Below are 13,212 nucleotides of genomic sequence, written 5' to 3' on the forward strand. Positions count from 1 at the left end.
TCCATCCAAAGATCTCGTTTCTTTGAAACGAGCCAGGATATGATTTCTAAATCCTCCAAGGACTCTTCCATTCTATATCTTCAGTTGTCTCTCATGATGATAGTCTTTCTTTTCTCTGTTCTTCCTATCCAAGCCAGTCTTATCATTTTCTCGTCAACCTTTTCATTCTTTTTTTCAACTTTCTTTTTAAATACTTTCATTTCAAATTGTGATCTGTGATCCACGACATTCATTTTTCAATCTTTACATTCATTCCTACCATATATCTACACAAGATCCTATCAGCAACATGTTCTGCAAATCAATCATCGCCGCTTCCCTCCTCACAGCAGTAACTGCTCATCAAAACTTTCATCAATTCTGGGTCAATGGGGTCTCCCCAGGATATGAAGTCTCCATCCGCATGCCACCTTCCAACTCTCCAGTTGTAGACATAACATCGAATGACATTACCTGTAACGTCAATGGAAACAAAATACCTTCAGGTGTCAACACAACCGCCGCCAATGAAGGAGATGCTATCACAGTTCAATGGGATTCTTCTACTCATCCTGGGCCTATCCAACATTACCTTTTTGGTCCGGTTGCTGATGCATCCATGGCTACTGGTGTCGGTTCATGGTTCAAGATTGATGAGTACGTAGAAGTCAATGGTACTTGGGCCTCAAATATCATGAACGCTGGAAATATGAGTTACACCTTCAAGCTTCCTACGGGAATGGCTTCTGGTGAATACTTGGTAAGCTACTTGACCTTCGTATTTCAGCCCAATAAACTAACTTATCTTACAGCTCCGTTCCGAGATGCTTGCTCTCCATGGCGCTCAGACTGTCGGAGGCGCACAATGGTACATTGGATGTGCTCAAATTTCTATCACCGGTACTGCAGACGATTCTTGCGGTCCATCTATCGAGCTTCCCGGTGCTTACAATGCGACCGATCCAAGTATTTATATCCCCAATATCTACTACGGTTTCGATATTTCCACATATAAGCCTCCCGGAGGAGCAGTTGCTACATGCGGAGCCGCTGGAGGTAAAGCCCCTGGAGCTTCGAGTGCTACCACTATCACGTCTAGCCCCGCTGTCGCATCTTCTGTTCCGACCAACGCCACTCTCTCTGTTTCATCAAGCTCTGCTATTATTTCATCGAGCGCGGTTCTTGCTTCAAGCTCGCTTCCCGCCGCTGTAACTCCCGCCCCGACTACTCTTATAACTGCTACATCTTCTGCACCAGTTGCTACCAGCTCCTCTGTTGAGGTTGGCGATGATGAGTGTGAGGCATAAATGAAATGGGGATAAGATAGGAGAGGAAAGGAAAATGTTTTTTTCAATTTTTGTATATAAATTATGTCAACAATAGACTTGGCTTAAGCCACTGTTTGAATAGAGACGAGTTGGAGCCTAAATATTGAGTGACCATCACTTGTGATCATGCATGCCTAGTCTTGGAAGGCCCATATATGCTTGGAAACATCCATCCATGTCACCTTATTCCAGAATATCCGGATTCACATATTAGATGTGAGAGCTTTCAGTCAAAGGAGCTGGTAGTAATTAAGTGTATCTCAAACCTAACTTGGCCATTGTCCTCTTTAGACGCGAAATCTAGAACAGTCTCAAGATATGTATTATTACCAATGTATGAAGTGAAATTAATGTAAGATATAACGTAGCGCATCAAACAACATCATTCTCAGACCTCAGTCCATGCAACTGAAATACCAGGCATTGTTCCTGGAAAAGTTCCTGCCATCGTACCAATTACTCAGAATCCATCCTCTTCGCAACCTCAACCAACACCTTTCCCAAATTCATATCATGCCCTCCAGCTACATTCGTACGACTTCCACCCAATTCCCTCACCACATCCACCAAAGTCCTTCCCAGAATTCCACCTACATCTTCTCCCAACCTCTGAATAACAATATCCCATTCCCTTTTCTTCTCCTTGTGAAGATCAACCATTTTGTGTATATTCTCATCGATGTTATCTTGGTGTTCCTGTAGAGCAGCTGTTTTGCCCGCTCGAGTGGCTGCTCGATACGCAATGAGTGATTTTTTTGTTTGGGTGAGGAAGGGTTTGTGAGTGTCTCGGTAGTCTTTCTCGATTTCTTGGAGTTCTGTGTGGTAGGGAGATGATTGGAGAAGGAGAGTTATTTTTTCTTGAGTTGCATTTGGCATTTTGATTGAAGTGGGGATTTGGTTTATTGTTTGTGTATGTATGGTGTTTGTTTTTCTTTTTGTTTGTTTCTGATGGTTTGGATTGATGAAAATATTGAAGGAATGATACCTGAAACAGGAAGGGTCGATGTAAGACTTGTGATTGATAGGCAAAGTGCAGAACTTGATTCACTACTAGCTGAATACTAAACTGAGCTTATTCTTATTCTAGAAAGACAACGGTATAGTGATACTTCTCGATTCTCAGATTCCCCTTGTTATTGCTCTATACATTTGGTGGATTGGACACTAAATGTGCGCCTTCAAAGATCTAAATGCGAGAGAGTGATTGAGATGCCAGACTATCGTTAAGTCAAAGATTCGTGGAATTTTACATAAATTGCTTGCTTCTACAGTTACAATACTCTGCTTGATATTCTAGTTGAGAGAAGAAGTGAATAGCTCGAGCCAACATTATTCTCCAAGTATTCCCCTACTAAAAGTGCAAGTCCGTTTCAACTTTCAATTGTGTTGGCGGTACTGCATAAACCTTACTCTAACACTGGCAGTCGAGCGTCTACAGACCTGGAAACCGCCCAAGATCAAGTACATAAAAGAGTCGCAGATCGATGCTCCTCTAGGTTAGGGGCAGGACTATACTTAAAGCCATATGATATAGTGGACACAGATAGACTTGTGTGAGAATTTCATGAGTGAAATAAGGGTGATGGATTTATTTTTTCATATCTCATGATTGCCGAAAATGGGAAATTTCCGACCGGGTAGGCATGTTGATGCGTAGGAGATGCATCATGAATGACGGAATGAACAGGTGTGTTTAGCATTCTCTATTTAGTGGACCCTTAAATCTTAGCTATACTGTTACCGGAGAACCGAACCCTCGTATCAGAAACTGTGAAAGCATGTGTTTAATCTAGATAATTGTTAGTTATTTGTATCAAAATCTGTGCTCCCAAGCGACCACCAAAATATAGCCATCAGTATTATGTAATACCTCGAAGGGAAGAAAAGGAATGCTAGCCAGGATAAAAACCAGCAGTCCATCTGCTCTTGAGGCTTAATGCTTTTGTTGCGCTGACCACACTTAGCCCCTTTGAATTTGATGATCTTTCTCTCCACTCCAAGTTCCTTCAAGGTTGGATTTAGCTTCAGCCTTTTCAGACATGATGTCCCGCCTGTCGTTGTCTGACTAAGGGGTACTTTGTATATCCCCGACTCAGAGCTTTGGCTTTGCCTAGATTATTATCACAATTCGAGCCCTACGTCCCTTCCCAGAATTTCCTTGCATGTCCACACTCGCTGACTTCCTATTTACTTTGTCCCCACCTTCCAAATGCTTAATACTCTAACCATCCTTCCTATTTTCAACTGCATATATTTGCCTTAACGGGAATCTTAAAATGATCGTTCGCGTACACACAGACAGATTGCCTCCGGCTAGCAGCAAGGGTCTGAGAGGTTTGAGATCTGTGCCGCTAAGAGTAGACTCTAGAAGTCGGGGCTGAAAAAGAGCTTTTAGCTTTGGTCGAGGAGGAGCAGGAGCCGAGATTGAGAATTTTTGGTATGGATCACATTCGGGCAGATGGCGAGGTCATTGATGGTGCAGTAGGAGTTGATGGATACAGCTTGAAGGGAAATTTTGGGGACGATGAGGTGTGGAGGCTGAGGAGAGTATTGACTGTGGACATTTGGGTATGGAGCGAAATAAGCCGGTGACTAAGTCCAATTTAGCAACGGTTCATGGGAATAGTGAGGTTGCGAGTTAAGATCTGAAAATGTTGTACTCCGCGGAGGGACGTTTTATCGCTGTGAAGAAGAGTTGAGAGGGCCTGATAGCGTGGGTGAATTGTGAAGGAGACTCTCCTACGCCCGCGCATGTGAGAGCCCGTCCTGACATTTCGCAGCAGGATTAGGGTTTAGATTCAGGGTTTGGTTTAGATCACAAAGTTGGAAGACGGGTAGGCGGGGAACGGAGAGAACTGCCGAGACCAACACTGGTGTGTAAGAGCTTATCTACACGTGATTGAGCCCCGTCGGCTCAACCCTTTACGCGTTTTCTGTCTAAAACAACTATACGGTCTTACAAAATCCCATTTACCATCTCTATTCCATCTAAAGGACTGTAGCCCAAACATTCAACGACATATAACCTAACGTATCAAGCACTTGATAGTCTAGATCGTTGATTTGGATGCATCTGATACACCCATACGTGCAGTGGTATCCACCGGGCTACGGAAAATACCAACTCCATCGGAACCATTGGAACCCCGCTGTCGGGACCGAAGTGTACGGGAATCGTTCCCGGTGAAGCAGTGGATTCTGGTCTGGTACATTAGCACCAGTCTTCAGAGAATAAACTTTAAAGTATAAAGAGAGTTTGCTCTAGTTTCCAGCCCCGAAATTCCAACGTTGGCTCCTTGAAATTTCACAAATTAATTACATCATAGGCTCGAAGAAATGATACTCGAGTCTTTCCCCTGCAATTTTTCTAGCGTGAAGATTTTAACCGACATTCTTCAACTACCGCGATTTCCGGGTATGTACGTACAGAAATAGTATATTTATCAAGGAAATTTGGTATGCATATATCCGGGGATTCCGGTGTAAGAAAAACGCCCGGCATTGCGAGACTCTACCGGCTGACCGGAATATATGGTTCGATGAATCATCAAAGTGGGTGATCTTGCTCCTCAATTTTTGTTCGCTTTTCCCCGAGATTCCCCTTTTGTCGAGGTTGATTGGGCTCAAATGGGTTTGAATTTAGGAAATAAGTCGGCATATATCTCGCAAACTAAATGCAAGCATGTTAAATGAGATAGGCGGTCACATCCGATGTCTCTTCCAAAACCTTGTTGTATCTGTTGTATCTGAATACCATAACTAGTGACTGGCAATCTGAGAAAATCCAAACATCTTTTCATCAATACAATCATTACTTTCCGTCCTACCTTTATCCAGTCATACTACTCCAAGATGGTGGTTAATGAGAAAACGATAAACTCCAAGCTCAACGTTGCTATCATTGGGGGCGGTCTTGGTGGACTTGCTCTCAGTATTGGACTTCTCTCGCACCGTGATCATCTCAATATTACAATCTACGAATCAGCTCCTTGCTTCGCGGAAATCGGTGCTGGTGTTGCATCAGGCCCCAATGCTGTGAACGCATTGGGTTTAATCTCTCCAGACATTCTGAAAGGTTACAAGAAATGTGCAACGTTCAATGAAACTCGTGATCGGGATAATGCCTGGCTGACTTTGCGGTACGGCATGGATAGTAGAAACGGGGAAGGAAAGAAATTGGACTTCGTTCATCATATCGGGGAGAAAGGAAAGTCTCTAGGAGAGATCTCGGAACTGTTAACGTCCGAGGGGATTAAGAGGAGAAGTTGTGTGCATAGGGCCAGGTTCTTGGATGAAATGGCCGCATTAATCCCAGATGGAATGGCAAAGTTCAAGAAAAGCCTCGTGAGCGTTGAAGAGATGGAAGGGGACAGCAAAGAATTAAAGTTGAATTTTGCAGATGGTGAAACAGCTTTCGCGGATGTAGTGGTTGGTTGTGATGGCATCAAAAGTGTGACAAGAGAATTCGTTGTGGGAGGCCAGTCAGTTCAGCCAGAATTTGCCGGCATCTACGCTTATAGAGCTATGATTCCCAAAGATGTCGCGAGAGAAGCAATAGGAGATGATCTGGCATTGAATGGTCAATTGTACCTTGGATATGACGGATATATGATTACTTACCCGGTGGAACATGGCGATTTGATTAACATAGTTGCACTGAAGACGAAGAAGGACATGGAATGGAGTAAGGAGCGTTGGTTGATACCTGCCTCGAAAGAAGAGATGTTATCCGATCTAGAAGGTTTTGAAGGAAAACTGGTTGAACTGGTTTCCGAATACAGCAGCGGAGATAAATGGGGACTTTTCCATCTTCCGCATCCTCAGCAATATTATCGTGGGAGGGTATGTCTTATGGGTGATTCTGCTCATGCAAGTACACCGCACTTGGGAGCTGGCGCTGGAATGGCCTTTGAGGATGCATATGTTTTGAGTCACCTCTTTGAGGGTGTCAAGAATATTAACGATATTGAAGAGGCACTCAAGGCTTTCGATACCGTAAGGAGACCGAGATCGCAGAAACTAATCAGCAGTAGTAAGGAGTCCGAAGAGCTCCTTACGCTTTCTCATGGGGAAGTTGGAGAAGATGTAGGAAGGATAGCGGACAAGATTGATTTGTTGTATGAATGGGTCTGGGATTATGACCTTGAAGGAAGTTTGCTAGAGGCGAAACAGCTTTCGGGGTTGTTTTAATCCTTGGCCTTGTACGGAGGAAAGAGATGTGACTATAGCCTTACAGGGTGTTAGCACTTTAATACGGTGTACTTCAACCTTTAGGATTGAGCCCTGAAAATCACTGCTTAATTAGGCTCTAAAAAGTTTATTTAAACAGTATAGTTTTATTTGATTAAGATTAGAATTAGAATTTAATGGAATTCACCATATACTAAGCCTTAAATACTTATAGACTCGCTTAGCGTTAGTTAGGCGGTCCAGGTGTAAAATTACAGGCCCTTTACAGTTCTAAGAGCCTATAAGAGCCTCCGGAGTATAGTCACATCCCTTTTCGAACCGTCCTCCGTACGCGAGGTGAGATGAATTTGCAGGTATCTTCACAAATGCCTTTATACCATCCAACTTTTCATAGATAAAAGCTGTTTTGGCCAAATGATTTGATCTGCTCAAGTATTTTCATCCTAAGAGTTAATTTACCTGCCAACTATTCCTACAGCCAAAGTGTATGGAATGTGCTCCCCATTATAAGCACATCTTATAAGACAGAAAATATTAAAAAAGAGGGCCAAATTCTCATAATTGGTTTGGAGAGACTTTATACAAGAAAAGTCCTCCGTCTATTCATGCCATTCGATGATCTGCGGAGTATTGCGTGGCAACCTGTCTTAGATCTTACCAATGGGCAGTATATGATCTGCGTCCAAAGCAAGGTTCAAGGGGGTCCAAGTTAGTGATAGGACCAGAAAGCATAAAACACTACAAATGGATACGACGCACTGTTCCCGTCGTAGTTTAGTTTCTGTACGGCTGAGACTAGCATGGATTATAAGTCTTACAAATCATAGACGCATTGAGGATAAGAATTATATATAGTTTGAAAAGAGTGAGAGCGCGTTCAGATTGATATATTTGATTGCATTTATCTCAATATATTAGAACTAATATCGCCGATCTTTAGATAATATTTTTGTCAATATATATTCAATTAATATTTAGTCTCATGAACATAATTTCAAATTTAATAATAGAAAAAAGTAAATCTAATTGTGACGCCTCACACCTCCGGGTCACGTGGCATGCCCCGTTTGTATTTAATCACAGGAAAACTCTCTACTTTTGTTTTCCTTCTTCTTTTTCTCCTTAGTTTAGTATTTTCTAATACAAGATACTTTACTCAGTATTCTTGAGTGTGACACTAATATTTCTTATTAAATATTTTAAAAAAAATTTATATAGTAATTAATAATAGTTTTTTAAGATTTTTCAAAGGATTAGTTAAAAACCAAAATTATTTTTTTATACTTTTAATACTTTCTGAATATTAATTTTATTATAAATATAGTTAAATATTTTAAACTGTTACGGGGTTTGCCGTCTAGATCACGTGGAAGTGCTCTAGGCTCTCGAGGTGGTTTATAACTAGGCGTCAAGCAGGGACTTAAAGTAATGACAATAATGCAATTCGTAACTAATAGTAGAGTATACTAAATGATTGATCTTGAGCACGAAGCTCTATACAAAGGAAATCCATCTTGATTATATAGACCTTCGTGTTCTAGCTGATCAGTAGGATCAGTATGGCTCAGTACTGAGCTTGCTGATCCTCACTGAGTCAGTCACATGATATTGGTAACACGTGAGCGTCTTCTTGTTACCCGGCGTAACATAAACTCAATTCAAACTTATTTAAATAATATAAAATATTTTAATTTGTATACTATCATTATTTTTATTTTTTATTTTTATTTAAAAAGTTTATTATTTTTTAATTTAAAGTAACTTGGAGATAGACTTTTGAATAAGAATCAAAGAATTTAAATAATCTTGATAATAAATCTCGCGATGTAATAAATAGATTATCAATCAAAGCTTTTACTTACCGAGACAAAGCACGGTCATTTTGAGATGTGGCTTATAATACTTTACCCATCACCTTTTGTTAAACAACTAAACTTCCAAATAGCAACTACACTACCATCATTTACTCCGTCCTTATTGGCCAGTCAACCGCCTAGAACTAGATTTCTTGTTGGAATATTGCGCCAAACCCCGCATTCTAGTCTTCTCCGCTTATATGAAGAAAGGGCGGCCTCAATTGTGACTGCATAACTCCTACATAAATACTTTAATTAACACTCACTATTCTATGCTCGGCCCCGGCTATTATCTCCAGTCTCGTTGATCTTGCTTGCACTGTCTAACCTTACCTGGGTATGGTATGGTTCAAAATTTTGGTTGCAAGTTCTCACCAATCATATCTTTAGTAGCACCCTTCTTTTTCACTAGCAATGGCAGCCTCCTCACCGGTACAATGATCGATTTTATTTGCATGGATTTCACTCAACATCATCACTTCTCTATCACAAACAACTTGGCCGAATATTCAATATGAAGAGAACCTCGCCCTCGACAGATGCATCATTTCCGAGTTATCTCTGTCAAATATGTTTATCTACATACTCCACAGTTGGACATCTACGCCGTCATGAAGCTGTGCGTAAGTTTATACTCCACCCCACTGTTATCCGCAACTCGGAAGACGGGAAATCATTAACGTTAAAACTCAAATAGATGCTGGACAACGCCTTTTTGGGTGCCACTTTTGTGATCAACACTTTTTCAGATCGTGAGGTATCTAGTTGACGTGTTCTTGCTAATATTACTGACCGTCTGGTAGAGATGCTGCCAGAAGACATTCAAGATCATGCCCAAATAGGGGCGATAAGCCAATGCCCCCGCTCCGGCCAAGAGGAAAACAGAAGCAATCATGTGACTCTTGCGCAAAATCAAAACGAGCTTGTAGTCGAGGTCATCCATGTGAGGGTTGCCAACTAAGTAAAGTGCCTTGCACATATTATCGCTCGACGGGAAACCATGAAGGTCGACAGCCATTGCAAACTACTCAAGAGACTGGAGCTTCACTGCAACAACTACACAGTTCCGTATCGGCGCAGTCTAATGAAGCCGGCAACAAATCACCGGCTCCTAGCATAACACCACAAGAACACCGGCTGCAGTTCGACTTTCTTCTTCAGTATACAATGCCAGGAAAAGATAGCCTTATGGGTTTTTTCGGCTCTTTAACGACCACCATTATACCTAATCCAACCATTTCCACGCTTTCCGCGCCGTCATCCTCATCGCTCATGCCGAGCTCCTCACTGCTGGGTTTTCCGGATGAGTTAGAATATCTCATGCATGGCAATACATTGCCCATATTGGATGACTTCATCTGGAATAGTCAAACCAGCACTCCATCAATTGACCCGTCTCTAGTATACTCTCCTCAATTGGAAAGCCGGCTCCAGGAACTCATATCCCAACTTGTTATTGCTCAGGATAAACTATCAAGGAGATGTGATGGAGATGTACCACCTTTTTCTGAAGAGGTAAAAAGTGTTTTATTAACCGTTCCTAATTTAGTAGATTTTACTCAATTATATTTCGACCATTGGCATCCTCATTCTCCTATCATACATCAACCTACCTATAACCTCGAGACAGTACCGCTTCCGTTGTTATTTGCCGTATTTCTCATTGGCGCAGCCTATTCGTCACCTCGAGATACAGCTGGTTTAGCAACAGAATGCGGCACTTTATGCGAGGAATTTGTGTTCGAGGATGATGAAGTGAAGTCGATACTTCGTACTGATCAGGGTTTCGAAGGGCCCACTAGTCTTCAATCTGTTCAAGCGGCAATTCTTGTAGCCGTGCTACAGACTTGGCAGAATGGACCAGAGGCCCGAAGGAGAATGCGTAAGAAGCGTTATTCTGATATCGTAGCCATGGCAAGGGCACTTGGCTATACCTCTGCGAAAAACATTTATGCTACGGGTATCCACCCTTTCAACTGGTTAGGTTATATTGAAGCAGAGGCAAAAATCAGGTTAGCTTGTTTGACCTTCCCATCCTTTGATACGAAATAATAAACATAATTCAGGGCCGTAGCTACGATATACCTTATAGATACCTATTTTACTGTGTTTCATGCCTATCCACCACGTATAATGGTTAGCGAAATGGTCGGTGATATGCCATCTTCAGAGGAAGCGTATGCCGCTACCGATGCTCTTGTTTGCGAAGGGTATCTGCTAGGGATAAATGAAAAGCCGCGGGCCTCAGTAGCAACCTCAGTGGCCATGTTATTGAGGGATGAATGGGACGCAGTAAATCATTATAAACTTACAACATATAATTTGTTCATGCTGCTCAGTGGTGAGTAAACTCTGACGTTACTCACGCTCAAGGAAACTTCGCTAACTATATAAAAGGATTGAACAACACTTTCTTCCTGCTGAAATCGAACGCTATGGGGATGCATAACTCTGATCGTATTGTCCAGGCTCTCGATAGATGGAAGATCCTTTGGGATAACCACCTTGAACATGCTAGACCTGGATTTCCAACAATTGGATACTATAAGAATTCTTTGGAATTTTGGCAGCTTGCCAAATTAGTTCTCAAGGTCGAAGTAGGCAATGAGCAGATGGGACTCAATAAGCCGGTCGAGACGGATGAGAATTCGCTGTTAGCAATCAACGCTCTAGTAGAGAAGTTCCAGGGGACTAGCATCTCCTGATTAGTGGTGCTATACCTTGGGCCTGGTCACAACCAATCCTACGATCCGAGTAATAGGAGTGATTTATCATTGTAGTAGAAACGTTAGTAAGCTACGTTGAGAAATGGCAGAAGGTTTTCCTATAGGATTATCTAGATGAGGGAGTAAAAAGCGGTGGAACCACGAAGCTTAAACTATAGGTTCTAATGCCCCCTTTCCACTGATCTCAAGTTCATCTATCCCTCGAACAAGACTTCTTGTCCCTGTAGTCTCAGTTGCCTCAACCCAATTACCATGTATTTGAGCTTTGATATGAAATGGTAACTCAACAATAGCAATTGCCTTCTCAAAATCTCTCGTGTCAATCACCATCAAATCGCATCGATTAGCAATCCTTCTTTCGACCATCGCCATCACCCAGCCATCTCCTTCTTCAGCATCTTTTGATCGAGGAATAAAGATTGGTTCTTGAACATGCGAGTCGTCTCCTGCGTAGAAATATCTCGTTTCATTCGTCGTATTATTATGCATCGCAAGACCATTGAGCCCCTGGTATATGTTACTCCTCCCATCACTTTGATTGGGAATAAAAACATCCAAGAATACCCAATTATACTTCTTTGTCATGAATCTTTCATCGATTCTCGGAAATTCGCATGGAACGTCTAAAACGACCACAGGATCCGGTATCTTGCTCCCACTTGGTTGACTCAAATCGAACTCCCAACGTGCAAAATCTCCCTTTGTATCTGGACTCGGCAGACGCCCATCATCCGGTGGGAAGAATGGAAATGCATTATCATGCACCCTCGAACTTTCCATATATAATTTCCCATCCTCCCCTTCCCAAGCCCCTGCTGTATGAACCGGCATACAATTTTTCCACTCATAAAACCTGCTCTCACCCTCCTTCCACCCGTCCGGCAACGGCGTCGATTTCCTCCTCGGAACCACAATAAACGTAGCCGGTCTTTCATAATCCCAAGCCCAATGCTGTCCTCCTTTTTTCATCCTCTCAATATCCGCTTCAAAACACCAACACACAAGTATCAGCCAGTTCTCCGTAATAGCACAGTCATGTATGAAAGCACACCACGGACTCTTCACCCACAATTCCTCAACTTTCTTCCCTCGCGCATCAAGCGTATACGTAACCACATCCAGCGTCGCCAATCCTTTTGCTTCATACCCGAAAACCACAAGTTCATCTGTAAACGGATCGACCTTCGGATGCGCAGTAAAAGTCTTTGACTTAATGCCCTCAGAAGCAAAAGGATCATATCCAACTGTCTCCAACGTATCTCCATCAACTTCATAAGGCAAACCCACTTCCTTCAATGCCAACAACTTGTCAGCCCACATGACTAAATTGGTATTCGCGGTACTATCCACCGCAGCCCGCACGCATGGATGATGCGTATATGGATTCCGATACAACCCGAATAATGTCTTGTTGGCGCGTCGTTCGAGTTTGTATCGTTCGGTCTCAATGTATCGCATTTTCATATCCACGATTCCATCGTGGAAGCGAAAGGCCGATATATTGCCGTCACCGTCGATGGGTACATTTTGTGGGTGGGGAGGGACGAACGGATCGCACATCACGCGGTAAAATGTTCCGCGGATCTGTGGGGGAATGTTGCCGAGGACGACTAGGTCGGCAACTTCACCTTCGAGGCGGCAGGGGAGGTTGGAGCCTGCCAGGTCCAAGGCTGAGGGCCATCTGGAGGAGAAATTGTGGGTGTTTGGATTAGAGGAGGTGGTTGAGGGGATATTTTTCGAAGGGGAAGGAGCGGTGGGATCGTGGAGGGGCAAGGTTACTGTAGACGGAGGGTCATTTAGTATCGTCATGGTTATGATTGGTGAATAGTTATGCGCTGAGATGAATGGATCGAGGTGAAATAAGGTTTGTTCCTGGGTAGATAGTGAATGCAATGTAAGAATATAGCAGTGGAATACAACTATTATAAATTCAAAACTTAACACTAGCCAAGGGCATCAACTCCCGTCCCTATATCCCGACCTCATCAATATACACTTCCCAGAATGACAAAATTTCAGCCCCATCTGTATTAAAACATCCCCTCACTTCATATAACTAATCTATCACGGATTCCATCCGGGACCATCCTATCCACCATATGAACAACATACTCCGCGCATACGTAACCACTT

General features: G+C 42.6%; 6 protein-coding genes across 6 annotated transcripts; 4 read left to right on the top strand and 2 right to left on the bottom strand.

The window, feature by feature from the left end:
* Nucleotides 1–289: 289 nt before the first annotated feature.
* Nucleotides 290–1,286, top strand: SS1G_12059 (hypothetical protein; the record flags this gene model as incomplete). The annotated part of the gene is made up of 2 exons (XM_001586980.1): nucleotides 290–739; nucleotides 792–1,286. The coding sequence occupies 2 exons, from the start codon at nucleotides 290–292 to the stop codon at nucleotides 1,284–1,286; spliced, it is 945 nt and encodes a 314-aa protein (XP_001587030.1).
* A 477-nt stretch (nucleotides 1,287–1,763) lies between these two features.
* On the bottom strand, nucleotides 1,764–2,183 carry SS1G_12060 (predicted protein; the record flags this gene model as incomplete). Its single annotated transcript, XM_001586981.1, has 1 exon — nucleotides 1,764–2,183. One exon carries the CDS (start codon nucleotides 2,181–2,183, stop codon nucleotides 1,764–1,766), a length of 420 nt encoding a protein of 139 aa, XP_001587031.1.
* Nucleotides 2,184–3,583: 1,400 nt separating this feature from the next.
* Nucleotides 3,584–4,522, top strand: SS1G_12061 (predicted protein; the record flags this gene model as incomplete). The annotated part of the gene is made up of 4 exons (XM_001586982.1): nucleotides 3,584–3,641; nucleotides 3,676–3,895; nucleotides 4,104–4,184; nucleotides 4,402–4,522. The coding sequence occupies 4 exons, from the start codon at nucleotides 3,584–3,586 to the stop codon at nucleotides 4,520–4,522; spliced, it is 480 nt and encodes a 159-aa protein (XP_001587032.1).
* A 637-nt stretch (nucleotides 4,523–5,159) lies between these two features.
* On the top strand, nucleotides 5,160–6,497 carry SS1G_12062 (hypothetical protein; the record flags this gene model as incomplete). Its single annotated transcript, XM_001586983.1, has 1 exon — nucleotides 5,160–6,497. The coding sequence occupies one exon, from the start codon at nucleotides 5,160–5,162 to the stop codon at nucleotides 6,495–6,497; it is 1,338 nt and encodes a 445-aa protein (XP_001587033.1).
* A 3,023-nt stretch (nucleotides 6,498–9,520) lies between these two features.
* Nucleotides 9,521–10,405, top strand: SS1G_12063 (hypothetical protein; the record flags this gene model as incomplete). The annotated part of the gene is made up of 1 exon (XM_001586984.1): nucleotides 9,521–10,405. One exon carries the CDS (start codon nucleotides 9,521–9,523, stop codon nucleotides 10,403–10,405), a length of 885 nt encoding a protein of 294 aa, XP_001587034.1.
* An 821-nt stretch (nucleotides 10,406–11,226) lies between these two features.
* On the bottom strand, nucleotides 11,227–12,888 carry SS1G_12064 (hypothetical protein; the record flags this gene model as incomplete). Its single annotated transcript, XM_001586985.1, has 1 exon — nucleotides 11,227–12,888. The coding sequence occupies one exon, from the start codon at nucleotides 12,886–12,888 to the stop codon at nucleotides 11,227–11,229; it is 1,662 nt and encodes a 553-aa protein (XP_001587035.1).
* Nucleotides 12,889–13,212: the final 324 nt, after the last annotated feature.

Source organism: Sclerotinia sclerotiorum, genomic scaffold, assembly GCF_000146945.2.
Source record: "Sclerotinia sclerotiorum 1980 UF-70 scaffold_19 genomic scaffold, whole genome shotgun sequence".
In the NCBI taxonomy this organism is placed as follows: domain Eukaryota; kingdom Fungi; phylum Ascomycota; class Leotiomycetes; order Helotiales; family Sclerotiniaceae; genus Sclerotinia; species Sclerotinia sclerotiorum.